Raw genomic sequence first — 26,412 nt, forward strand, 5'->3', positions numbered from 1 at the left:
GTTTCTGTTTGTAAGCCAGGAGGAGGGGTACGGCCTGATGGTCCGATTTTCTGAAGTGAGGTTGTGAGATGGAACGGTAGGCATCCTTGACTGCTGTGTAGCAGTGGTCAAGTATATTCGTGCCTCTAGTGGAGCAGGAAACATGTTGGTATAACTTTGGCAGTGCTTTTCTGAGGTCGGCCTGGTTAAAGTTCCCGGCTGTAATGAGCAAAGCCTCTGGATACCTGGTCTCAACTGCTATCTACATTTATACTGCTTTTTCCTGCCACTTGTGTGACTTCACACATACATGGTATTTTTCAGATACTTGATATGCTAAGTGATAATATCAGTCTGGTCTGCAAATTTCCTTCAGCTAAGTAATTTAGCCAGACTGTGTGGTTTGAAACAAGCCCAATTAAGTTGTCTTATACTGCAACTCTTGAAAAGTCAGTAAAAATAGAAGCCTAGCTCCCGTTTATGACAAGAAGCTAAATAAAGAATATTGGTTGAAAGTTTATCTTAGAAACATAGAAAACTTACAGCACAATACAGGCCCTTCGACCCACAAAGCTGTGCCTAACATGTCCTTATCTTAGAAATTACCTAGGTTTAACCATAACCCTCTATTTTTTTGAGCTCCATGTACCGGTCCTGGATTCTCTTAAAAGATCCTATCATATCCGCTTCCACCACCGTTGCCGGCAGCCCATTCCACACAGTCACCACTCTCTGCATAAAAAATTTACCCTGACATCTCCTCTGTACCTGCTTCCAAGTATCTTATTCAAAATCAACCCTTTGATGTCTGAATGTCTCAGCTGCTAAGTTAGAATGCTAAACTTGGCAAAAAAAGAAAGAAAGGTCCTCTGGCTATGGGCAGTGAACATCCATCACAATGGAAGAAGTGGAGGATAGACAAAAGACCAAACCTGGGGGTATTTGGGCTACATGGCAATTTGCAAGACTGAAGCATTTGAACAGATATGGAAGAAGAAGAAGATGGAGGAATTTAATCATGAGGTTTGGAATTCAAAGGTTGATGCTTTAGTGGACCAAGAAACAACACAGACAATTGGGCCTTGGTTCAAGTTAAACATAGGCAGCAGAGGGATGCCTTTACTTTTTTGCTGGTTGGAGAGGGTGGTGTCATTGCTTTTTGGCCGCTTATGCGTGGGGGGGGGGAGCTGGAGGGGACTTTGGGGTTCTAACATTTAACTGTCATTCATTCTTTGGGAACTCCTCTGTTTTTATGGATATTTGTGGAGAAAAAGAATTTCAGAATGTATATTGTACACACTTCTCTGACATTAAGCCTATTGAACCTATTGAGTTTAAGGAGATATTGAGGTTTATGAATGAAAGATTAACTGGGAAAGTATTGTAATCATTTTGAGGTAACTAAATGCTGGAAGAGCAGCAAGTGACACTAAGGCAAGAGAGAGAATGGATAGAATTGCAGAGGTAGATAGTCTTCGGTGGCTGAGAAGGTATAAGGAGAGAGACTCAACTTAGGATCAAGTAGACTGCAGAGAATGAGAAGAACCCTGGTTCATCTAAAATAGTTACTGGGGAGTGTGAGTGGGATTTGTGACAAAGAGCGAAATATTGTGGTGTAAGCTAAATTCATTATCCAATATTTTATTGGAGGAAAGTTTACTAATTCAGGTTTGAATAGTTCACCAAGTGATTTGATAGTATGGCTGGATAGTTCATTTTGCCAGTGATGAGGTAGAGTTCTTTATTGTTCTCTAATCCAGTGCCATTTTTGGAAGGTGGTATAGAAATGAAAAGGAAAGAATGGTCATGATTAGACCTTTGGGGGTGTAACTGTGTAGAGCCAAGAGAGAAGCAGTTGCAAATGATTTGATGTGTACTGCTGGAGATCAATGTTGCAAACAGGTGATCACCAGCTCACTCAGCTAAGAAGTTGCAACAGTATTGAAGGTCGCGGGCACTGGTAATCCACAGTGATGAGGGTGGATATTCAACCTGTTGGCAAAGCATATAATTTTTACCATGTCAGATTAAAAGTAAGATGTTTTTTTCTTGTATTTTGCTCATTGAATGTAAGTCAAGGTCTTTCATTTTCTCCTTAATGTGGCAAAACAGAAGAAAGATCAGTCTGTCAAATCAGGTACTTTATGCTATAATTTACAAGTCTGGCTCCCTAAAGATGTAGCAAATTAAATGCCAGCAAAAGATCAGCTCAGCTGACTTCACCAAGATTGTTTAATGTACACCTCCTCAGCTATAGAAGTAGCAATGGTAATCTGTCAAAGCATCTTCGATTTAAAGTTTAATACCTGATGATAAGCCTACCAACACCAGCTACCACCATCCTAGAATTTGCAGCGACCCTCTCCCTGACACTCAGAGCCTCCCCATCTCACAGGACCTTTGGTTCATTTACCTCCCAAGACCATTGCAGATGCAAATTGAACTTACCCAAATTGGTTTTGGCCTACACCAGCACTAGAAACCAAGATTTATCCAGGCAAATGTGATATGGTCCTAACATTCATGATGATGTGGAAGCAGCAATAGCAGCTATTGTGTCAGATACAGGTCGTATAACAATGGTGCACTATCTTCTCATTAATACTAACGTTACTCTTACTGACTTGTCAGGGAGCCAGTTTGTGGATAGTTCACACCACTTAAGGCTACCTTACTCCTCTTAAAGATAATATGTATGTATCATGGCTGCAGTTGGTGGTGGTACCAGTGGCAGCCATGATACATACACATTATCATTCTGGAACTCATGCTGACCTGGGATATATTGAAGAATGTCACAATAGTGGAAACAGATTTCTGAATCCGGAATTCAGTAAGAGAGGGGCAAACTTGGAAAGTGTCCTGGAGAAGGCCTAGATTTGCAATGCAGCAGCTATGAGATTGAGGCAGCAATGATGGTGAATGTTAGGTTCATACCGTAAGGTTCTGGATGTAATATAGGTAGTGTGTTACCATTGGAGAAAGTACATGTGACTCTAGTAACGTAGGTTGCATTCCGGTCTCCAGTGAAGTCTATGTGGAGTTATTCCCATTCCTCCGTCTCTGCAGCATCTGCTCCAAGGATGAGGCTTTCCGTTCCAGGACATCACAAATGTCCTCTTTCTTTAAGAATTGTGGTTTTCCTTCTGCTGTCAACAATGATGCCCTCACCCGCATCTCCTCCATTTCCCACACTTCGGCCCTCACCCCATCCTCCCGTCACCGCAACAGGGACCGTGTTCCCCTTGTCCTCACCTACCACCCCACCAGCCTCCGGATCCAGCATATTATCCTCCGCAACTTCCGCCACCTTCAACAGGACCCCACCACTAAGGACATCTTTCCCTCTTTACCCCTCTCTGTTTTTCGCAGGGATCGTTCCCTCCGCGACTGCCTGGTCCACACGTCCCTCCCCACAGATCTCCCACCTGGCACTTATCCCTGCAAGCGTAAGTGCTACACCTGTCCCTACACCTCCTCTCTTACCACCATTCAGGGCCCCAAACAGTCTTTCCAGGTGAGGCAACACTTCACTTGTGAGTCTGTTGGTGTAATCTATTGCATCCGGTGCTCCCAGTGCGGCCTCCTCTACATCGGCGAGACCCGACGCAGATTGGGGGACCGCTTTGTCGAGTACCTTCACTCCGTCCGCCACTACAGACAGGATCTCCCGGTTGCCACCCACTTCAACTCTCCTTCACATTCCCATTCGGATACATGGCCTCCTCTACTGTCATGATGAGGCCAAACTTCGGTTGGAGCAACAACACCTCATATACCGTCTGGGTAGTCTCCAGCCCCTTGGTATGATCATTGAATTCTGCAACTTCCGGTAATTCCCTCCCTTTCCCTTCCCCCATCCCACTTTCACTCTGTCTCCTCTTCTAGCTGCCTATCACCTCTCTCATGATTCTGCCTTCTTCTACTACCCATAGTGCTTTCTCCTTACATTCCTTCTTCACCTCTCTGGCCTATCCCCTCCCTGCTTCCCCTCCCCCACCCCTTGATCTTTCCTCTGATTGGTTTTCCACCCTCCCCCCACCTTCTTTATAAGGCCCCTGCCCCCTCCTTCTTTAGTCCTGACAAAGGGTCTCAGCCCAAAACGTTGACTGCTCATTTCAACGGATGCTGCCCGACCTGCTGAGTTCCTCCAGCTTGTTTGTACGTGTTGATTTGACAACAGCAAATTTGTGTTTTCTATGTGGAGTTTACACTGTTGCACTGTGACCTTGTGAGCTTTCCCCTGGCTGCTGCAGTTTTCTCTCACATTCTAAAAGTGTGGTGCTTGCCAGGTTAATCTGCTGCTGTAAGTTATTCCAATGTAGAAGAATTCGGGGTTTTAATGTTTATCTGTGAAAGAATTAAGTATCAGGAGAATAAGTGTGGGAACGACATTGATGTTTTAGAGAGCCTACATAAACTGGATAGATTGAATGGCATCTCACCATGCTGTGAGGAATAAATGAGAATAAAAATCATGAAAAAAGAAATGGAAATGAAATAGAGATCTCAGATCATTCTCTTTCACTACCCTTCTCCTACCACCTACTTTCTCCATCACCTGCCAGCTGGTGCTCCTCCCCTTACCCCTCTGCTCCCTTCCTTCCTAGTCCTGATGTCTTGAAGCCTTGACTGTTCATTTTTCTCCATAGACGCGGCCTCACCTACTGAAATCCTCCAGCATGTCTATGTCTATGTTTATGCTTTTAGTCCTAATGTGAGGTTTCAGCCTGAAACATCATAATTGCTTTTCTAATAAATGATGAACCACTCTAAACAGTCCAAGACCATGAACGCTAACTCAATATTCCTCTTTTGCATTATTTGCTTGTTTTTGTAATTTACTGAGGAAATGACAGGCAGGATAGACAATGGAGAGTCACTGGATGTTATAAACTTAGATTTTCAGGAGGCTGCTGACAAGTGCCATAAATGAGGTTCGAAAAATTATTTTGCTCTAACAAATGGGGAGGATTTCTAGCGCTGTTGGGGAAGGTTTAAACTAAGTTGGCAGGGGGATGAGAACTGGAGGGAAAAGGATAAGGATGTTGGTGTACAAGTCGATCCAGTGTGTAGTGAGACTGTGAGGATTAAAGGTTTTCTGAAGGCCTGAAAATGTTATGTTTGAATGCATGCAGTATATGGAACCAGATTTGATCAGTGAGTTTAAGGTAAAAGAATGCTTAGGAGGCAGTGATCATAATATGATAGAATTCACCCTGCACTTTGAGAGGGAGAAGATAAAAGTCAGATGTTTTGGTATTACAATGGGGTAAAGGGAATTACAGAAGCATGAGAGAGGAGCTGGCCAAAGTTAATTCAAAGTCTACACTAGCAGGAACGATGACTGGAGTCTGTGGGGGCAATTTGGAAGTCGCAGGATGGATACATCCTGAAGATGAGGAAGTATTCTTAAAGGATGCTGACAAGGGAAGTCAAAGAGAGCATAAAAGCACGAGAAGGCACTTAATATAGCAAAAATTAGTGGGAAGTTAGAAGATTGGGAAGTTTTTTAAAACCAACAGAAGTGAACTAAAAAACCATAAGAAGAGAAAAGATGAAATATGAAGGTAAGCTAGCCAATAATATCAAAGAGGATACAAAAGTTTTTTTCAGATATACTGTATAAAAAGTTAAAAGGGCGGGGGGGAGTGAGAGTGGATATTAAACCACTAGAGAGGTAGTAATAGGGCACCAAGAATTGGCTGATAAACCTATTAAGAATTTTTCTTCAGTCTCTCACTGTGGAAGATACAAGTAGTATGCCAGAACTTCAACAGTGTCAGGGGCAGAAGTGAGTAGTTGCTATCACTCAGGAAAAGGAGCTTGGGAAGCTGAAAGATCTGCAGTTAGGTAATTCACCTAGAAGTGATGGACAGCAATCCAGGATTCTACAAAAGGTAGCTGAAGAAATTGTGGAAAAATAAGTAATGATCTTTCAAAAATTACTAGATTCTATAATGGTTCTAGAGGACTGGAAAATTGCAAATGGTGCTCTGCTCTTTAAGAAGGTGGAGAGGCAGAAAAAAGGAAATTATATTCCAGTCAACCTGACATCAGTGGTTATGGAGATGTTGGAGTCCATTATTAAGGGTGAGGTTTCGGAGTACTTGGAGGTGCATGATGAAGTAGGCCAAAGTCAGCATGGTTTCCTGAGGGGAAATCTTGCCTGACAAATTTGTCAGAATTGATTGAGGAAATAACAGGTAGGAGACAAAGGAGGGGCAGTGGATGTTGTTTATTTGGATTTTCTGAAGGCCTTTAACAAGGTGTTGAACATAAGATAATGATAAGATAAGAACACAAAGATATTAGCAAAGATAGAAGATTATCTGACTGGCAGGAGGCAAAGAGTCAAAGAAAGAGGAATCTGTTCTGAATGGCTGCTAGTGACTAGGAGCATTCCACGGGAATTGGTATTGGGACTGCATCTTTTCTCATCATATGTTGATGATTTGGATAACAGAATTAATGGCTTTGTGGTCAATTTTTCAGATGATACGATAGGCAGAAGGGCAGGTAGTGTTGAGGAAGCAAGGAGTCTGCAGAAGGGCAAAGAAGTGGTGGATGAATATAGTGTAGGGAAGTGTATGGTCATGCACTTTGATAGAAGAATAACATCATTGACTATTTTATAAACAGACAGAAAATTAATAAAATCAGAGGTGCAAAGGGACTTGAAGTCCTTGTGCAGGATTCCCTAAAGGTTAACTTGCAGGTTGAGTTGGTGGTAAGAAAGGCAAATGCAATGTGAGCATTCATTTCCGGATGGCTCAAATATAAGAGCAAGGATGTGATGCTGAGGTTTTATACGGCACTGGTCAGACCACACTCGGAGTATTGTGAGCAGTTTTGGCTCACATATTTATGAAAACGGGCAGGTGGGGCTCATCAGCCTTGGACTGCAGCCCACCTAGGAGAAGGAAAACTCTGATTTTAAGCCTCCACTGCCTTGTGGCATACTCACCCACGGGAAAGGCTTCAGGAGTAAACCCTGAGGAAGAAATCTGGAGCTGGGGTTCCTAAGGCAGCTCGATGTTGTTTACATCTTCACCCCATCAACTTCTGTTCTGACACTAGTGCCAAGTTCTATCAGTGCTTGCCCTTCCCTTGGACTACATCAGTGACATGAGAGGGGGAGCCCGCTGCATGGGCAATAGCCGGTTCTTCAAATCATCCCACCCAGGCTTGCGCCCTGGAGAGGACACAGTCCACCAGAGGCGCAAACCCATGATCCCCTGCGATCGCCCGCTGCCTACTAAACATTTATGAAATGATGTCTGGGCATTGGAGAGGGTTCAGAGGAGGCTCACGAGAATGATTCCAGGAATAAAAGGGTTAATGTACGTGGACTGTTTGATGACTTTGAACCAGTACTCGCTGGAGTTTAGAAGAATGCAGCAGGATCTCATTGAAACCTATCAAATATCGAAAGGCCTAGACAGAGTAGATGTGGAGACAATTTTTCCTGTGGTGTGAGAGTCTAGGACCAGAGGACACAGCCTCAGAATCAAGCTATGTTTATTAAGAAAAGAGATAAGAAGGAATTTCTTTAGCCAGAGGGTGGTGAATCTCTGAAACTCATTGTTGCAGACAACTGTGGAGGCCAAGTAATCGGGTATATGTAAAGCAGAGGTTGATAGGATCTTGATTAGTAAGGGCATCAAAGGTTAAAGGGAGAAGGTAAGGGAATGGGACTGATATAATAATAAATCAAACATGATAGACTGGCAGAGCAGACTCGATGGGCCAAGTGGCCTCATTCTGCTCCTATGCCCTATAGTCTAAACAAATAAGGGACCATTGTATTATTAAAGGAAAGAATTTACTTTGGGTAGAAGATTGGCTGACTGGCAGGATGCAAAGAGTAGGAGTAAAGGAGGCCTTTTCTCATTGGCTGCTGGTGATTAGAGGTGTTCTGCAGAGTTGGGCTGGGACCAGCCCTATCACATTATATTTCAATGAACCTGGATGACAGAATTGTTAGCTTTATGGCAATCTTTGTGGATTATATCAACGTAAGTGGAAGGGTATGCAGAAGGACTTAGGCAGTTTAGAAGAATGTACAATGACCATAATAAGAACACAAATTCATGATTACAAAATATTCTTCTTGTAGGTGCTTACATTTGCATCATTTCACCCTCACATTTTACTTGTTATCATAATCTGCCAACCCTGCACAATTTTGGTGGCTATTAGTGGTGCACTTATTAATGACCTCAATGATTGGGTGATTGGCGTGACTCATAATGTAGTTGATCATGTGCACTTTGGATGCCTCATAGGTAACAGCAAAACACTGTCATCGGTGTTGTGTAGACCCCAGTACTGCTGGCTGTACCTGTGTCACACAGTTTGCACAATGTATGTTTTGTCATTCTTTTCAAAACCATATCTACATTTTCTTGTTTCTCCTTCTACTAATCTTCTTGAAAGCACTCAATAATTCTTACTTGAAGTTAGTTTATAATGGTATTTGTTAATGTGCTTTTTCATAATACTGCCCTTTGAATGGCGTTCTGGAGTTTTTTTATGAAGACCTTCTTGAGGTCTTTATTTCTTCACAACTCTGCTAAGGTAAACATGAATAACCGAAGGCATTACTGCACATTCGTGAGGAGTCAGTCATTTTGTTTTCAGATGAGAAAAGGCTATCAGGGATAAACATCTAGAAAACAAGAAATTCAATGTGCAAGGGAGAGAACTCAAGAACGCCATCATGATTTTGTTTCTATTTCCAGAGGTCATGATTCTAGCACATTAGTTGAAAATTGTGGTATTAATGCTAAGGAGACCAAATCAAATCAAATTTTTAACACAATTTTCCATAGATTTTTCTATCTTGTACTTCAGACATTTTTAATAAAACTGAATATATTACTGAAAGATAACCCTTACCAGAAAAGCAAAAAGTTTATTAGTTATTTCATAACAAAATTTATATTATCATTTGAATATACTGTCCGTGCTTGCCATTCCCTTGTCTCCTGTTTCTCTTTCCACAGATAGTACCTGACCTGGCTGAGTGTTTCCAGCATTTTTGTTTTCATTGTGACTCAAACTATTGTATATGTTTTCCAGAAAACAATGCATCAAATGGGGCTTAAAACCAGGCTGCCAGTATAAAGAAGATTGTGACACTTTAAACAACAAATGGCTGATTTGTTTCTGCTGTATCAAACTTGATGTATGGTGTTATTTTGTTAAGTGGACCCTATCAACAGAAGTATAATGGCAAAGGTGTTCCTTGAACAGACCTGGCACTTCAGCAAGATCAATGATGCTCTTGCAAACCAAGCATGAAAAGTGCTTGATTTGCTCACCGAAACACCTTTAGAAAATTGTGTGTTAGCATTTAAAGTTTAATCTTGATACTCAGGACATCACAGAGGAAAAAGATGCATATCCGGTGCAAATACTTATGCTTTGAGATCTACAGTGATCAACAATATATAACCTGTTTCTCAAAAATATGAAACATGATATAAGAAATGAGAATAAATAGATTTACAAACAACAAAACTTGTTTAGTTTCACACACACACACACACACACACACACACACACACACACACACACACACACACACACACACACACACACACACACACACACACACACACACACACACACACACACACACACACACACACACACACACACACACACTCCCTAGAGGATACAGTATAAACCATTCACATTGGAATAGTTGAGATATTGGATAGAAAATGGGCCATGGTGCAGCTCATTTAATCAGATGGTGATAGTGTTGCACGAAAACTTTTGTCTGATTACTGCACACCAGAAAGTAGCAAACACTAAAGAGTAAGTAAGTGTTCCAGGGTGAGTTCGTGGGCTAAGAGAAGTCCTTCTAGATACTTTTCTTCCATCAGTTGAATGATTGTGTTAAGGGCATTGTCTCAATCACTGAGTGTTAAAGTTGGTCCTGAGCCTTATAGGCTCATCGGGCCAGTAGTTATGCCGGTTTCCATGGCGAGAAGCGACTGAGAGTACGAGACTCTCCCCCCCCCCCCCCCCCGGATAGGACGCCAGTCTATCGCGAGGTTAACCCCCAGCATTTTGCCGGTACCCATTTTCAGCTGGGTGGACTGGAGCAATGTGTGACTAAGTGCTTTGCTCAAGGACACACATGCTGCTTCGGCTGGGGCTCGAACTCACGACCTTCAGATCACTAGTCCAATGCCTTAACCACTTGGCCACACACCACAATCACTGAGTGATTTGAGGGTATTTGCTGTTCCTAAAATCAACCATAAAAAGAGGGTGAACTGAGAGGAATCTAAGTGAGAAAAAGCAGGCACTGCTTTTCAGGTGGATTCCATAAATTTGATGTAACACCTTGACCATCTCAAGAAGATAATCAAGGAAAATAGACTGCTACTCTGAGCTCCTACGACTGACGAGGTATTATTCATTAACCACCTCATTCCATCTATTAAGAATCTTATATCCATTGCAGTAACTATAGCCTCACAGTGAGCCAATAAATCAGACAATTCTTCATTTTTTCATGCTGAGAAAGAGTAAAACGTATTCAGTCTGTGCCTTTGTTTAATGAGACCCAGAACGCTGTGAGCAGTGTTAATCGCACATCTATTTTTTTGTTACATTCATTTCAAAGATAATGAGGCTAACCACTTCGATTCTTGGCCACTATTTACAACTCTTGATTGCACAGTCTTCATGTCCAAAATACAGGTTTGGATAGGAAGGGACTATCTAATGGCAAAAGGTGACCTGGACTCATTTTATGTGGTCTGAATGATGGCATGGCCTCCAGCAGTGCGTTGAAGAAAAGCTGCTCCTGAAATACTCATGATAGCTGTAAGAGTTATGTCATTAAACAGCTTTTAAATGCCTTACATTCAGAGACATTTAAAAACTATTACAGTTGAAGTAAATAATAGAAAATAAAGTGAATATGTTTCTAAATAATTTGGACATTAATTTAAAGAGGATTCTTTTTAAGTAGCTTTCATTGTATCTGCAGCTATACAATTCCCTTTGGAGTGAATGGAGTCTTGGATCCTGCAAAGGATTAGAAAGGTTATTTCCCCAGTGTAAATGCTGGGAAATCTTAACAAAAATGAGCTGTTGGATGATAGACTCTATATAAGTGGATTTGGCATTCCAAATCTATCAGTGAGCCTGGGACCTTCCGCATTTTACAGTCCAGGCACAGAAGGTTTTGACTTGCTTTATTTAAATCAATTTCATCTGATATTCTCAGTTCACGAACACTAAGTGTTGTGAACTAACAGAGTGCCCTAGAAATAAGACTGTGTGGTACTGTTTATTTTACTGACGTGCAACTGAAAGCTGTCTGTGTGATCAGGTTCCCGATTCCAGGGTGGGGAATGGTTGTATATACTGCTCCAATGAGGTGCGTCAGGAATTACTAACCTGGAATCTCCTGAGAGCTGTGGAGCTATCTGTGCAGAACCAAATTTAATCTCGAGTGGATGATCCTGCAAGGGCATCCTTCATAAAGCTGGTTTGAAACTGTTTATTGAAGCCCTCTGCACGTAAATCCGATGTAAGGACTCAATTTGAGCTCTGCCTGGAGGCTGTACAAGGAGAAGCACATACATGTACTTGTACTTGTGCGTAAACTGGACTTTGACCAAACTGGGAGGCTTACCTCCTGTGATCTGGCTCTTTTCAGATGAAGCCCTCAATAAAAATCAGTTCTTCAGCCAACCGCTCATCATCAGATACATACACACACACACACACACACACACACACACACACACACACACACACACACACACACACACACACACACACACACACACAAATACATACACACTGCCACATACACTCACTCACACACACACACAAGCACACAGTCACACACACACTCACACACACAGTCACACACTGACACACATTCACACACACATAGATATACACACACACACCATTCACACATACATTACACACACACATACACAATGGCAATAATATTTGAAAATAAATTGTGGAAATTCACTTCCTGGCTTATTATTTAATGTAAAATGAAAGATACCTTGTATGATAACTGTCATTAATTACAGGTTATTTATTATTTTTTGGGTATAAATAATAACTTTCTTTAGTTGATCTATCTTATCATTCTCTATTGCCTTATTTTAATAGTTTAATTTAATAATCAAAAAATGCAATCTAATTCAAATGATAAATTCAGTTGGAAAATATTGAATTTTGTTTTTAGAAAAACAAAACCATCGATGAAGCAAATTTCAATTCTCAATTTAGGCAGAAACTCATTTATTCTATTTTGAACTGTACTCTACTACCCTCTTAAGAACGGCTGTCCTTAAAGTATTTAATCTTGTCGTCTCATTTAATTCTTAAAATGAATTATAAGATTCAAGATTCAAGGTTATTTAATGTTATTTCCTGTATCCAAGTGCAAAGACAATTAAAATAATTGTTACTCCAGTACTGCATAAAAACAACAAAATATCCACAAAAGGTAAAGAACACAATAGTAATAAAAATGCAATAAATCTAAGTATGTAAAATATCTTACATATATTTATTGATTGTATGTCCAGTAAGTGACTCAGGGCTGTACCTAATGTGACAGACAGAAAATAATAAAGTTCTGGTGGAATTAGTTGGTGGAGGAGTTGATCAGCCTTACAGCTTGGGGAAAGTAATGGTTTTTGAGGCTGGTTCACTAGTATGAATGCTACGAAGCCTCCTCCCTGATGGGAGTGGGACAAACAGTCCATGAACAGGGTGGGTGGGATCCTTCATGATGTTACTGGCCCTTTTCCAATACCTTTCTGTACAGACATCCTTGATGGCAGGTAGGCTGGTACCTTTAAACTTGTCGCTGGAATCGCAAACTTTAATCCTGCTCAAAGATGCAAGAAACATCAGGAAAAGAACACTAAACAGTGTGAGCTCACTTGAGCACAAAACTTCAACATAAATTTTGATTATCAGTAAAATCATAATCAAGATATGTACTGAGTCTTCTTAGAAGGATGACCCAAACATAGCAGATTCACAGTCTGCATCCAAATTACATTTTATTTATAAGATTTATGAATAATTTAATCAGCATAGGAACAATACATTGAATTTTTCATTTCTCTATGATCTTTTAATAGACAATAGACAGTAGGTGCAGGAGTAGGCCATTCAGCCCTTCTAGCCAGCACCACCATTCACTGTGATCCTGGCTGATCATACACAATCAGTACCCTGTTCCTGCCCTCTCCCCATATCCCTTGACCCCACTATCTATAAGAGCTCTATCTAACTCTCTCTTGAATGCATCCAGAGACTTGGCCTCCACTGCCTTCTGGGGCAGAGCATTCCACATATTCACCACTCTCTGGGTGAAAATGTTTTTCCGCATCTCTGTTCTAAATGGTCTATCCCTTATTCTTAAACTGTGGCCTCTAGTTCTGGACTCACCCATCAGCGGGAACATGCTTCCTGCCTCCAGCGTGTCCAATCCCTTAATAATCTTATATGTTTCAATCAGATCCCCTCTCATCCTTCTAAATTCCAGTGTATACAAGCCCAGTCACTCCAATATAAAAGAGATGTGATGAATATTGTAATCATAGGTTGTTGCTTGGATATTGTATTATTAATGAATTATTTCAAACAGTTAACAGATATCATGAACCCAGCAACCACTTTCATTAGCTACTCCATGGAAACAAATGGCATTGTGATGTCAAATCTCAAATTCACTCTATGTGTGTGTTTGAACATTATTCTTTACAGAGAAATTGACTGAGTTGAAGCTCATGGAAATCATGTCTTTGCAGCTTTTTTCAAAATTGTGTACTAATCATTTGAATGAATACTCTTTCCTGAACTTCCACAAACCCTTTGGCATAACCACACCAGTGAAGGTTTCTTAATTTTGCCTCTTCTTCTGAGCTGAATCCTGATTTATTTCCCTGCTCTGTGACTGGAAGGTTATTTGTTCTCTCTCTCTGTTTTTGCTAACTTACTCCTCTTCCTCAGTGTCTTTTACTACTGCAGATCTCTGATAGGTAACCGCTAGTTTTTTGCAATGTCGATTGAGAAAATTGCAGAATGGCTAGGTTCATGGGGATAGTTGAAAATTCTTTTAGGTCATTCACACAGTCACTGGCATCTTAAAAACAATCTTTTGGGTGTTTTATTAGAAGACTATAATTCTAGTAAGGTCACAGGCCCTTTCTGTTTGATGAGTGCTGGAAAGGGAGGTTCAATTGTGGCCAGTTATCTCTGATCATAGAGCTTCAATGACCTTTCTTGCATTGCAGAGTCTGACAAATTATGAGATGTTCTACACATATTCTCTATGCTCTGGAAGAGGCTGACTCAACGTAGTTAATTGATACTGTCATCCTAACACCCTGACTGTGCTGTTAACATAGGGCCAAACCCTGCACCCCTCCTCTTCCCCTTCACACCAAATGAATTGTCTCAAGTCACAATTTTTTTGAAGGCCATGACCTCTAACTTCCAGTTCCTTCCAACTACTTCCATACCCTTGCCCTGAGTTCCCTAGACTGACTAATACTGGTCTTCTCTTTTACCTCTGTGACCCTCCTCACCTCACAGATTGGGTCATTCGTTAACACCTTAGGATTTGGACTTTGGGTACTGCTCAGGTCTGAGGTGGCTGTTCCAAGGCCATGCACACTGGAAGAGTTTTTAGGCTATTGTTCCTCACTGAAGTTTGTGCAAAAAAAATAATTTAATGAACAGCCTGGGAAATGTGATCTCCTGCTTCTCTGACACTTTCATCCAACAGCTTGTTGAACTCTGTGTGGCCTCTGCTCTTTTCCCCAGACTCACTGTATTGTAAAAGTAATGTCAATGAACACACCCATGTGTGACAGTGACTCTTCTGTAAAAATGTAGAAGGTAACAAAGATTTTTTGAGCTCCTGCCAAACATCTCCCTTTTGGCTTCTGCAGCCAGAAACAATTAAAGAAAGTCACCAATCCTTGTAGATTCTTAACAACAGCCAAAAGAAATCAACAGATTAGACAGAGTGGCTGATGATTCTTTTAAATACTTCGGGTAAAGGTGGTGGAGACCTGGGGGGGTGTGGGTGGTTACATTCGACTGTGTTCAGCAGTGTCTATCTATGAGGGACAGATGGTTGTACAGTTGTGTTCTAATGCAGGGATGTTGGTATTAAAACTGCTTTTCATGCTATTTGACATAATGGTCTCCAAGGTATGTCCAGTTCCCATGGGCGGGCTGTGGAATTCTGGGGGAGCCCATTTAACACCTGCACAATGTAGGATTCTGGTACAATTTAATCAGGGCCTCATCTCCACCCTTTAAAATGTTGAACTTAGGTTCCAAATATCTCATCTCAAGCAGCAGAAAACAAAAAATTTGATCGGGGGAGCTTATTTTGGGTGACAACAATCCAGCTGCCTTTTATGCAGGAGTCACATATGAGGCGTGACTGAGACAAATAGTTCATTTTATAGTAATTCAAAGACAAAAGTGATCTCTGTTGTTGAGTTGTTTTCTTCTTATAAGCTGTGGAGAATGGCGAACCTGAATTTTCCAAACATACATTTCATTGGCACCAACTCTGAGAAAATCAAGTTAATGGTATTTGTGTTGAATCCACGGTAATCCAATGTTAATTCAAGGATTGGATTTGTGAGTAATAGGTTTGTAAGTTGTGGGCATGCTCTGTTGGTATTGGAAGAGTGGCTACCCAGCACAATCATCATTGACTTGATTTGACGCAAACAATGCATTTCACTGTGTGTTTCAAAGGACCTGTGACTAATGAAGCTAAACTTTGATCAAATCTCTCCAAAATCTGAATTTTGATACAAGCACAGGCTGGAAGCCCTACCTCTGTGATGTGCCATTGTTAATTACACTGCTTTGGGTGCCGATTTCATGAAATTGTGGAATTAATAAATACAACAAGAAAGGTTACAGCAATGTGTAAAATAATTGGTAATTAATAAAATATATAGTGTTTGTTTTATGCAAATAGTTACCGTAAATGGCAAAATTTTTCAGCTCCTGTCTGTCACTGGTATGCTAGCTTGGCACCAGTTTGTGATTTCAAGTTCTACAGTAGAACTTGAAGGCCTAAACTGAGTAAAATTCCTACAACTGTAAGGTAGAATTATGTGAACATAAACTCTGTCCTTCAAGTGACAGGTTGAATCGAGCCCACTTCTGATTTGTTCAATAGCTGGTAAGGATCCCAACATACTCAAGACATTGTTTAAAAATGTCCTCCTTCATCCTGTTTCTTCTTGGGACATGGAGCCGATGCTGCACTTTCCACTTCTAGCAGTAAGATTGTATATGGAGAGTAATTTTTTTATTTGCATGTGGAAATCCATTCAGAAGTAGGCTGCTGTTTGATAATTAAACTTTATCAAGCTAATGTGCTGTTATACATTAAATGCTTAGCAGCTTACATTGGTAAATGCTAATTCAAGTATTTCCCTTCTTTGTCTTTATGTTATCTCAAAGAAGTTTGGAATTCAAAATTAAGCAAGTTGTGATTCTTTGACAGAGATTAAGTACAGATAAGTTCTGAAAATTGTGCTCAGTTTTATGCTTTGGATTTAAGTGAAGCTATGCTGTTCTTGAATAGAGAATGCTATAATCCCATAAAACAACAATCAGTATTCAAACAACTGAATTATAGGGACTAGCTGTGAAGACATATTGTATTTCCTGAGTTCTAGTTTGAGTGGTCACCTGGGCAGTTAAAAGTGTGTAGAATCAAAAATGTAAAAATGATTTCCTGTGATAACAGGATACTCAGAATAGAAGTGCATGATCTTAAAATTGATGTTTTTCAGAATAGGAGTGGAATTAGCAAAAGGGAATAGAAATGGAAGTCTGGAAAATTCCCAGAAAGCTGTTGTGCTGGAACAGTGCATTATGGTAGATTGTCAATAGTGGAGAGAATCAGGATCTGTGAAAAAATGAGCAGCCACAGGTTACCTCAGCAGCCACCAGCAGGCCATCTGTGATCTGGTCTCATATTGGAACAGCATGGAAAAGAGTGGCCCATTCATGTTTTTAAATTCTAAAGGTTGTATTGTTTTCCATGTGTCGAGTAGTTTCATCTAAATGTAAGGATTTTCCTTTTCTGTTTTTTTATATAGATGAAGTAGTATCTGATGAATTGTGCAAGGAGTCCCCTGTTCCTAGTCGCAGGGCATGTGAGGTGCCGTGTCCTACTGACTGTGTCGTCAGTGAATGGTCTGAATGGTCAGTCTGCTCACGCTCCTGTTCCAGCAAGAATGCAGAAGGAAGGCAGAGCAGAACCAGATCCATTGTAGCAATTGCTGGAGAAGGTAAGTGTGTCTGCATCTACAACATTGGCAGCTTTGCAGCAGAACCTCTCATTATGAATGTGGTCCCATTATAGCTTTGTCACTAAAGATGCATTGCCACCCTATGGTGCAGAAGAGTAGAGTCAGTAATTGTGGTAATAACTTAAACTCATCTAGACTGCTTTTCCTGGTTACAGCCAATAATATAGCAACAATCAAATGATGCTAATTACAAGAGGTTAAAATCTTTACTTTTCAGAAGAACAGTGTCTTGAAAAAGTATTTAGCTCCCAACTCCTTGTTCACATAAATGAGTATTACAACCAGGGATTTTGATCAATTTAATTGAGATATTTTATTTGTGAATCACATGTTATTTTTTCACTGTAGACCCCGGAAAACAGGGGAAATTGCAGGGCATGAAAAACTAAAATTCCAAAAATTGAAATGTCAGTATTTCAAAAGTTTTCATCCTTCTTTGCTCAGTACTTAGCTGAACCATTTCTTACTGCTATTTTGGGTGAGTCTCTATTAGTTTTGCAGAATGTGTTAGAACAAGATTTGCCCATTCCTCCTTGCAAAATAGCTCAAGCTGTTCCAGGTTAGTTGAGGAACAGCAGCAGACAGCAACCTTGAGGTCTTGCCAGTGACGTTTGATCAGGTTAAGGTCAGGACTCTGACTGGGTCACTCAAGAACATCAATTTTCTTCATTTGAAACTATCCACTGTTGCTCTGGCAGTGTGCTTTGGGTTATTGTTCTGCTGGAAAAAGGTTCCTGCTCCCCAGTTTAAGCCTTCTGGTAAAGGCTAGCAGGTTTTTATCCAGGATCTCACTGTATTTAGTAGCATTCACCTTCCCATCATCCCTGCCAAGATTTCTAATCTCTGCAGCTGAAAAACATTTCCATAGCATTCTACCTCCATCATACTTTACAGTAGTGATGGTGTTACCTGGCTGATGCACAGTATTAGATTTACACCACACCTACTGCTTAATGTCGAGGCCAAAAATTTCCACTTTAGGCTCATCTGATCACAAGACCACCCATACCTTTACAATATCTTCTAAGTAACATTAAGTCTTTATGGGCAAGAATATGCTTTCTTTTAGCTAGGGACTCTTCCTTGCTACTCTTCCATCAATACCCTTTCTGTGCAAGGCCTTAGAGATTGTGGAGATATGAACGTCATATGCAGTTGCAGCCACTGACTTTTGGAATCAGAGTAGCCTCTCTTAGAAGTGCCATTCTTCTGCGGCGTCTAAGTTTAGAGGGGTGCCCCGACCCAGGCAGTGTGGTTGTGGTTTCATATTTTTTCACTTTTTCAAGATGGACTGCACTGAACTCCAAGGTATGTTCAGTGTCTTTGAGATGGTCTTGTACCCTTCTCCAGATTTGTGCTTCTTTATGATCATTTCCCCAACTTGCTTGAAAGCTCTTTTGTCTTCACATTGGTTTGGTCTATTGAAAATCTACATGACAGTTGGACCTTAGAGACAGAGGGTACCTATTCTTATGAATTCATTGAAAACAGGTGATCCACTAATTTTCTACATCAACAAGGTTAGTGTAGTAATTACAAAGGGGATGAATACCTTTTCAGCTCATGATTTTTGTTTGTAATTTGTTGACAGGTTTTGGAATTTTCTTTTAATTTGACAAGATGCACAATGTAGATGAGCTCAAAAAATCCTACTTCAATATATTTCAAATTTAAAAAAATAAGAGTAAAATATAAAAATAGTTGTGGGGGCTGAATACTTTTTCAAAGCAGTGTATGTTTTAATGAAGATGATAGTATTTAAATAAACAATGCTTGGCAGTGAAAGGATTCTTCAGTTTCATATTCTGCTACCATGGTTTATATTGTGAAATAATTGCTTTACTCTCAGGAAAAAGGCCATTTTATTAGGTACACCTGCACACCTACATGTTAATGCAAATATATAATCAGCCAATTGTGTGACAAAATCCCAGTCAACAGTGTGTGCAACTTTAAACATCATCTTTTTAAGCAAATGAACATTTGAATTTAAAAAACTAATATTTTTCTATGATGTATGCACCTCATGGAAAGAACGTCTCAAAGTATTTTAAAATCAGGGAGCGAATGTTAATCATAAGAAGAATGTGCAGACTTCAAGTTGCAGTGACCATCTGCATGATTTCAATTCCCATGTACATTGACAAATTTGATATATTAATATTTTGATCTCGTGTGGATAGTCAGAGGCTTTTTCCCAGGGCTGAAATGGTTGCCACAAGAGGACACAGGTTTAAGGTGCTGGGGAGTAGGTACAGAGGAGATGTCAGGGATAAGTTTTATACTCAGAGTGGTGAGTGCGTGGAATGGGCTGTCAGTAACAGTGGTGGAGGCGGATACAATAGGGTCTTTTAAGAGACTTTTGGAAAGGTACATGGAGCTTAGAAAAATAGAGGGCTATGGGTAAGCCTAGTAATTTCTAAGGTAGGGACAAGTTCGGCACAACTTTGAGGGTCAAAGGGCCTGTATTGTGCTGTAGGTTTTCTATGTTTCTATAATTTTTCCATGGTGAGATAGTATTGCCAATGCTTTGACAATTTCTTCCTTGATTCCTGTCTGAACGTTCTGAACTATTGGAATGATTTCTGGTTCATAGTTTGATTTCAGTTACTATTATCCTTTACTTCTGTTCTGCTCAGAATTTATAATTTGTCTGTAACCTGTATCATTGACCCTACGACCATAAGCTATAAAAATAACTCCTGAGTTGGAACAAGTGCAGCCAAGGTCCCAGCTGAAATTTGAAGAAACAGCATCTGAAACTACAGTTCCGTCACAGCTCATAACCCTCTGTAACCTGACTGTCGCTTGATTTAGTAGTTAAGCTATTTTTGAACTTGCAAGTAATTACAATTCTGCAACATCTGGAATGGCTTAGGAGCCTGTCATTCTTTGCAATTATCAGTGTGTCATTTTTTTTAAGGACAATGTAGATTTTAGCTACGTGATTGGCTGAGGGATTATAAGATTAAGCAAATATAGCACACAATTACATCAAGGGATAAAAAGTGGGCAATAAAACAGAAAATGATAAATAAAATTATGTTGAATGTGTACTGTAATGAATTCAATGCATGTATTGAGGATTTTCCATTTTATTGTTTATTTTAGTGAATACATTCATATAATAATTTATCACGAATAACAACTGAAAGTGACGATGCACTCATTGGGTTTGGAAATAAAACCTTTTTGGAGAATCAACAAGATGACTATCTTATCACCAGCTGCAGTTGAGCTAGTTAAGGCTGAATCATGCAAACTACAGCAGGCCAGCACCTCTATCCTAACCTCCAGTATTAATTGATCTTAGCCAGAGTAGTACTACTGGTGTTGTGGGAACTCCTGCACTCTTGGCTTGGAGAAGGGAAAGCAGTGCAGGCTTTTCTAGCAGATGAAAGACATCAAGCTTCTAACAGTGGAGGTTTGGCAGGAATAGTATGATGTTCACTGAGTTGCCCATAATTTCCACGATGACCCCATTTTCTCTTAATGTTACTCATGTTCACAAAAAAACACTGTTGTGTATTTAGTATTTCAACAATAATTTAGTAATCTTGTGTATATATTGGTTGATTAAGTGTTCTTGTTTAAATAATTAATTAAGGGTTGCATGTGGAACTGGGCTGATTGCGAGTGCCATCACACTGCCACGTGATACGTGCGCACTTCACCTGAAGTAAACTCGAACTGCCTGTTCTACACACGGTGGTTACTTTATTAGATACCTCGTGTACATGCTGAGCGAGCGTTTGTACTCTTTTGCCCTCTCGTTCAAGGTTTGATATGTTATGCATTCAGAAATGCTCTCCTGCGTGCCAATGTTGTAACGTGTGGTTATTTGAGTTACTGTTGTCTTCCTGTCAGCCTGAACCAGTCTGGCCATTCTCCTCTGACCTCTCTCATTAATGAGGCATTTTTGCCCACAGAACTGCTGCTTATTGGCTGTTCTTTTTGTTTCTCGCACTATTCTCTGTAAACTCTAGAGACAGTTGTGCATGAAAATCGCAGGAGACCAGCAGTTTCTGAGATACTCAACCCAGCCTGTCTGACACCAACAATCATTCCACGTTCAAAGTCACTTAGATCTCATTTCTTCCCCATTCTGATGTTTGGTCTGAACAGCAACTGAACCTCTTCATTATGTCTGCACGCTTTTATGCATTGAGTTGCTACCACATGATTGGATGATAAGGTAAATACATTAATGACCAAGTGTACAGGTGTGCCTATTAAAGTAGACACTGGGTGTATTCTGGTGCCTTGTTCAGTGCCTCCCATGAAGGAGGATGTTAATAGACTCAGCACCAAAAGCTGTTGTTTTCCTAAGCGTTAGGGCACTCTCTCACCTGGAGATGTTTCTATGGCAACAAGAAGGGACAGCAGATTCCATCGTATCCATAGGAAGGCAAGGACAGGATAGTCTGAAGGGCTCATTTCTCTGCTAAAGAAATCGATGTTGCTAAGGATCACGGTATCCAAGCACTCTGTCAACACATGAAGCTGGTTTTGCTTGCCCCAGAACTAGCTGCACTGACCATGCCACACTGAGTGGTTGCCTTAATCACTCTTACTCGACACCACTTCCCACCAATAGCCTATTCGCCTGCGCTGTGGGGCAATTCGCTGCTGTTGGACTGTCAGCAGAGGGCAGGGATCCACATCAGGGTCCTAGAACATCAGTATGTATTGTACAGCCTGAACGGATGTTATTTTTAATGGCAGGCCTGTACAGTCCCTGGGTGTTTGAACTGCAGGACAAAAGTTCAAAGTACATTTATTATCAAAGTACATATATGTCACCATATACATCCCTGAGATTCATTCTATTGCAGGCATACTCAATAAATCCATAATAGGATAATAATCATAATAGAATCAATGAAAGGCCGTACCATCTTGGGGGTTCAACCAGTGTGCAAAAGACAAAAAAAATTGCAAATATAAAAAGAACAAATTAATAGTAATAAATAAATAAACAATATGTATCGAGAACATGAGATGAAGAGTCCTTGAAAGTGAGTCCATAGGTTGTGGGCACATTTAATAATGAGGCAAGTAAAGTTGAGAGAAGTTATCCCCTTTGGTTCAAGAGCCGGAGGCTGAGGGGTAATAACTGTTCCTGAACCTATTGGTGCGGGTCCTGAGGCCCTTGTGCCTTCATCCTGATGGCAGCAGTGAGAAGAGAACATAGCCTGGGTGGTTGGGGTCTCTGATGATGGATGCTGCTTTCCTGTGACAATTTTTAATGTAGATATGCTCAATGAGGGGAGAATTTTTCCTAAGATGGACAGGGCTGTATCCACTACTTTTGTAGTATTTTCCATTCAGGGGTATTGGTGTTTCAATACCAGGCTGTTATACAGCCTGTCAATATACTCTCCTCTACACATCCAGAGAAGTTTGAGATATCATGCCAAGTCTTTACAAACTCCTAAGGAAGTAGAGGCTCTGTCATTGTACTTACATACTGGGTCCAGGTCCGATCCTCCAAAATAATAACAGCAAAGAACGTAAAGTTGCTGATCCTCTCAACATCTGCTCCTCTGACCATAGATCTTTGGTTTTCTTCTGAAGTCAATAATCAGCTCCTTGATCTTGCTGACATTGAATAAAAGGTTGTTGTTATGACACCACACAACTAGATTTTCAATCTCCCTCCTATATACTGATTCATCACCAGCTTTGATTCAGCATATGACAGTGGTGTCACCAGCAAACTTCAGTATGGCATTGGAGCAGTGCTGAGCCAAAAATGTAAAGAGAGTACAGCAGGGGTCTAAGCACAAAGCTTTAAGTTGCACCTGTGCTGATGGAGGTTGTGGAGGAGATGTTCTTGCCAATCCAAACTGATTGGGATCTGCAAGTGAGGAAATTGAGGATCCAATTACACACGGACGTATTGAGGCCAAGGTCTGGATGCTTACTGATTAGTTTTGAGGGGATGTTAGTATTACATGGCAAATGTAGTCAATGAAGGGCTTCTTGATGTATGCAACTTTTTGCTGTCCATAAGACAGTAAGACACAGTAAGTCAGGCTATTCAGCTCATTGAGTCTGCTCCGCCATTCCATCATGGCTGATCTCACATCCCACTCTGCCCCATACACCTGCCTTCTCGCCATATCCTTTGATGCCCTGACCAATCAGGAAACTATCAACTTCCACCTTAAATATATGTACAGACCTGGTCTGCACTGCAGTCTGTGGCAGGGCATTCCACAGATTTACTACTCTGTGGCTAAAAGAATTCCTCCTTACCTGTGTTCTAAAAAAGTCACCGCTCAATTTTGAGGCTGTGTCCTCTGGTTCTAGATACCCCCACCATAGGAAACATCCTCTCCATATCCACCCTGTCTAGTCCTTTCAACATTTGGTAAGTTTCAATGAGAATGCCCTGCTTTCTTCTAAATTCCAGTGAGTACAGGCTTAAAGCTGCCAAATGTTCCTCATATGTTAACCCCTTCATTCCCGTAATTATCCTTGTGAACCTCCTCTGCACTGTCTCCAATGCCAACACATTCTTTCTGAGATATTGGGCCCAAAACTGTTTTCAATACTTTAAGTGCAGCCTGACCAGTGTCTTATAAAGGTCCAGCATTATTTCCTTGCTTTTATATTTTATTCCCTTTGAAAGAACTGCCAAGATTGCATTTGCCTCCTTTACCACAGACTCAACCTGTAAAGTAACCTTCTGGGAGTCTTGCATGAGGACCTAAGTCTCTCTGCTCCTCTGATGTTTGAACCTTCTCCCCACTTAGATAAAAGTCCGTACTATTATTCCTTTTACCAAAATGCATTATCATACATTTCCCAACCCTGTATTCCATCTGCTAACATTTTGCCCATTCTTCCAGTTTGTCTAAGAACTCTTGTAATTGCATTGCTTCCTTAGCACTACCTACCCGTCCACCTATCTTCGTATCATCCGCAGACATTGTCACAAAGCCATCAATTCCATTATCTAAATTATTGACAAACAATGTGAAAAGCAGCAGTTCCTATATTAACCCCATACACCTGCCTTCTCACCATATCCTTTGATGCCTTGACTGATCAGGAAACAATCAACTTCCACCTTAAATATATGCATGGACTTGGCCTCCACTACGGTCTGTGGCAGAGCATTCCACAGATTATCTTTCCTGTAACTCCATAGGATGTTACCTTGTTAAGCAGCATTATTTTGTTATCTTGTTGAGGCACTTTATTAAATGCCTTCTGAAAATCCAAGTAAATGACATCCACTGCTTCTCATTTGTCCACCCTGCTTGTTACTACCTCAAAGAACTCTTAACCGATTTGTCAGGCTGGCTTTCCCTTTACAGAAACCATGCTGACTTTGAATTATTTTATCATTAGTCTCCAAGTACCTTGAAACCTTATCTTTAATAATAGACTCCAACACTTTCCCAATCACTGAGCTCAGGCTAACTGGCCTATAATTTCCTTTCTTTTGCATTCCTCCTTTTTTAAAAGAGTGGAGTGACATTTGCAATCTTCCAGTCCTCCTTGATCATGCCAGAATCAAGAGATTGTTGAAAGATCATAACCAATGCACCCATTTTCTCTTCAGCAACCTCTCTCAGGACTCTGGGATGTAGTTCATCTGGCCAAGGTGACTTGTCCACTTTAAGACTTGATTTTGCGTCGTACCTTTTCCTTTGTAATGGCATTGGCACTCACCCCTGCTCCCTGACACTCATGGACCTCTGACATACTGCTAGTGTCTTCCACAGTGAAGACAGATGCAAAGTACCCATTAACTTCATCTGCCATTTCTCTGTCCCTCATTAGTACCTCACCAGTACCTTTGCAGTAGTCCAATATCAACTCTCACTCTCTTTTACTCTTTACATAACTGAAAAATCTTCTCGTATCCTGCTTTATATTATTGGCTAGTCTGCCCTCACAATTCATCTTTTCCTTGCTTATAGCATTTTAAATTGCCTTTTTTTTTGGATTTTAAAAGGATCCCAATCATCCAACTTCCCACTCACTTTTGCTACATTATATGCCCTTTCCTTGTCTTTTAGTCAGTCCCTAACTTCCTTGTCAGCCACAGTTGCCTACCCCTGCCATTTGAGAACTTCTTCTGTGGGACGTATCTGTCTGCACCTTGTGAACTATTCCCATAAATTTCAGCAGTTTCTGCTGTGCCATCATCCCCGCCAGTATACTCCTCCAATCCACCTGGGCAAGCTCCTCTCTCATGCCTCTGTAATTTCCTTTATTCCATTGCAATACTGATACATGTAAGTTATGCTTCTCCATCTCAAATTGCAGTATGAATTCAATGATGTTATGATCACTGTCTCTTAAGGGTTCCTTTAGGTTAAACTCCCTAATAAGATCTGGGTTATTACACAACACCCAATCTAAGATGGCCTTTCCCCAAGTAGGGTCAAGCACAAGGTGCTCTAAAAAACCATTTCATAGGCATTCAACAAATTCCCTCTCTTGTGATCCGACACCAATCTGATTTACCCAATCCCCTTGTATCTGTCCAGATGTTCCAGGGTTGAGTGAAGAACCAATGAGATGTCATCTGCTATGGTCGTTGCTTCAGTAGGCAAATTGGAGCGGATCCACGTTGTTTCTCAGGCAGGAGTTGATATGTTTCATCACCAACTTCTCAAACTACTTCATCACTGTGGATTTGACTGCTACTGGATGACAGTCATTGAGGCAGGTCACTATGATCCCAATTCATCAGCCCTGAACTAAACTAATCAGCGCTTTGTGAAATAATACCTCATGAAATAAACAGGAACAAAGTTACTAATATCAGTACTATCAGCTAATGAACTAGAAATGTGAATGTGTGGGCTGGGAGAATGTGGTATTGGCATATGACATAAAAGTAGTCAGTTTATTGGCCAGCAAACAAAATCAAATTATGCTGTAAAGTGTTTCAAAGAACAGAGGAAGCAATTACTGCAAGTTCTCCCAGTAAAAGAAGAATAAATTCTGCAGAAAAACCATATGAGTGGAGGATAATTAATTTAAATAATGTGTATAAGATAAATCTTGGCGATAAAATTATAGACTGTAGGTTTGC

The 26,412-nt window shown here is 40.6% G+C and overlaps 1 protein-coding gene across 3 annotated transcripts in view; it reads left to right on the forward strand.

Annotated features, from left to right (window-relative positions):
• The window catches only part of thsd7ba (thrombospondin, type I, domain containing 7Ba), a 976,604-nt gene that overhangs the window by 538,799 nt on the left and 411,393 nt on the right, over nt 1-26,412 (forward strand). For all 3 annotated transcript variants that reach the window (XM_073025771.1, XM_073025781.1, XM_073025776.1), the window contains exon 8: nt 17,139-17,330. In XM_073025771.1, the coding sequence (XP_072881872.1) occupies nt 17,139-17,330 (192 nt within the window). The remainder of the gene's footprint in view (nt 1-17,138; nt 17,331-26,412) is intronic.

The sequence above is a fragment of the Hemitrygon akajei genome, chromosome 2 (assembly GCF_048418815.1).
Source record: "Hemitrygon akajei chromosome 2, sHemAka1.3, whole genome shotgun sequence".
Taxonomy (NCBI): domain Eukaryota; kingdom Metazoa; phylum Chordata; class Chondrichthyes; order Myliobatiformes; family Dasyatidae; genus Hemitrygon; species Hemitrygon akajei.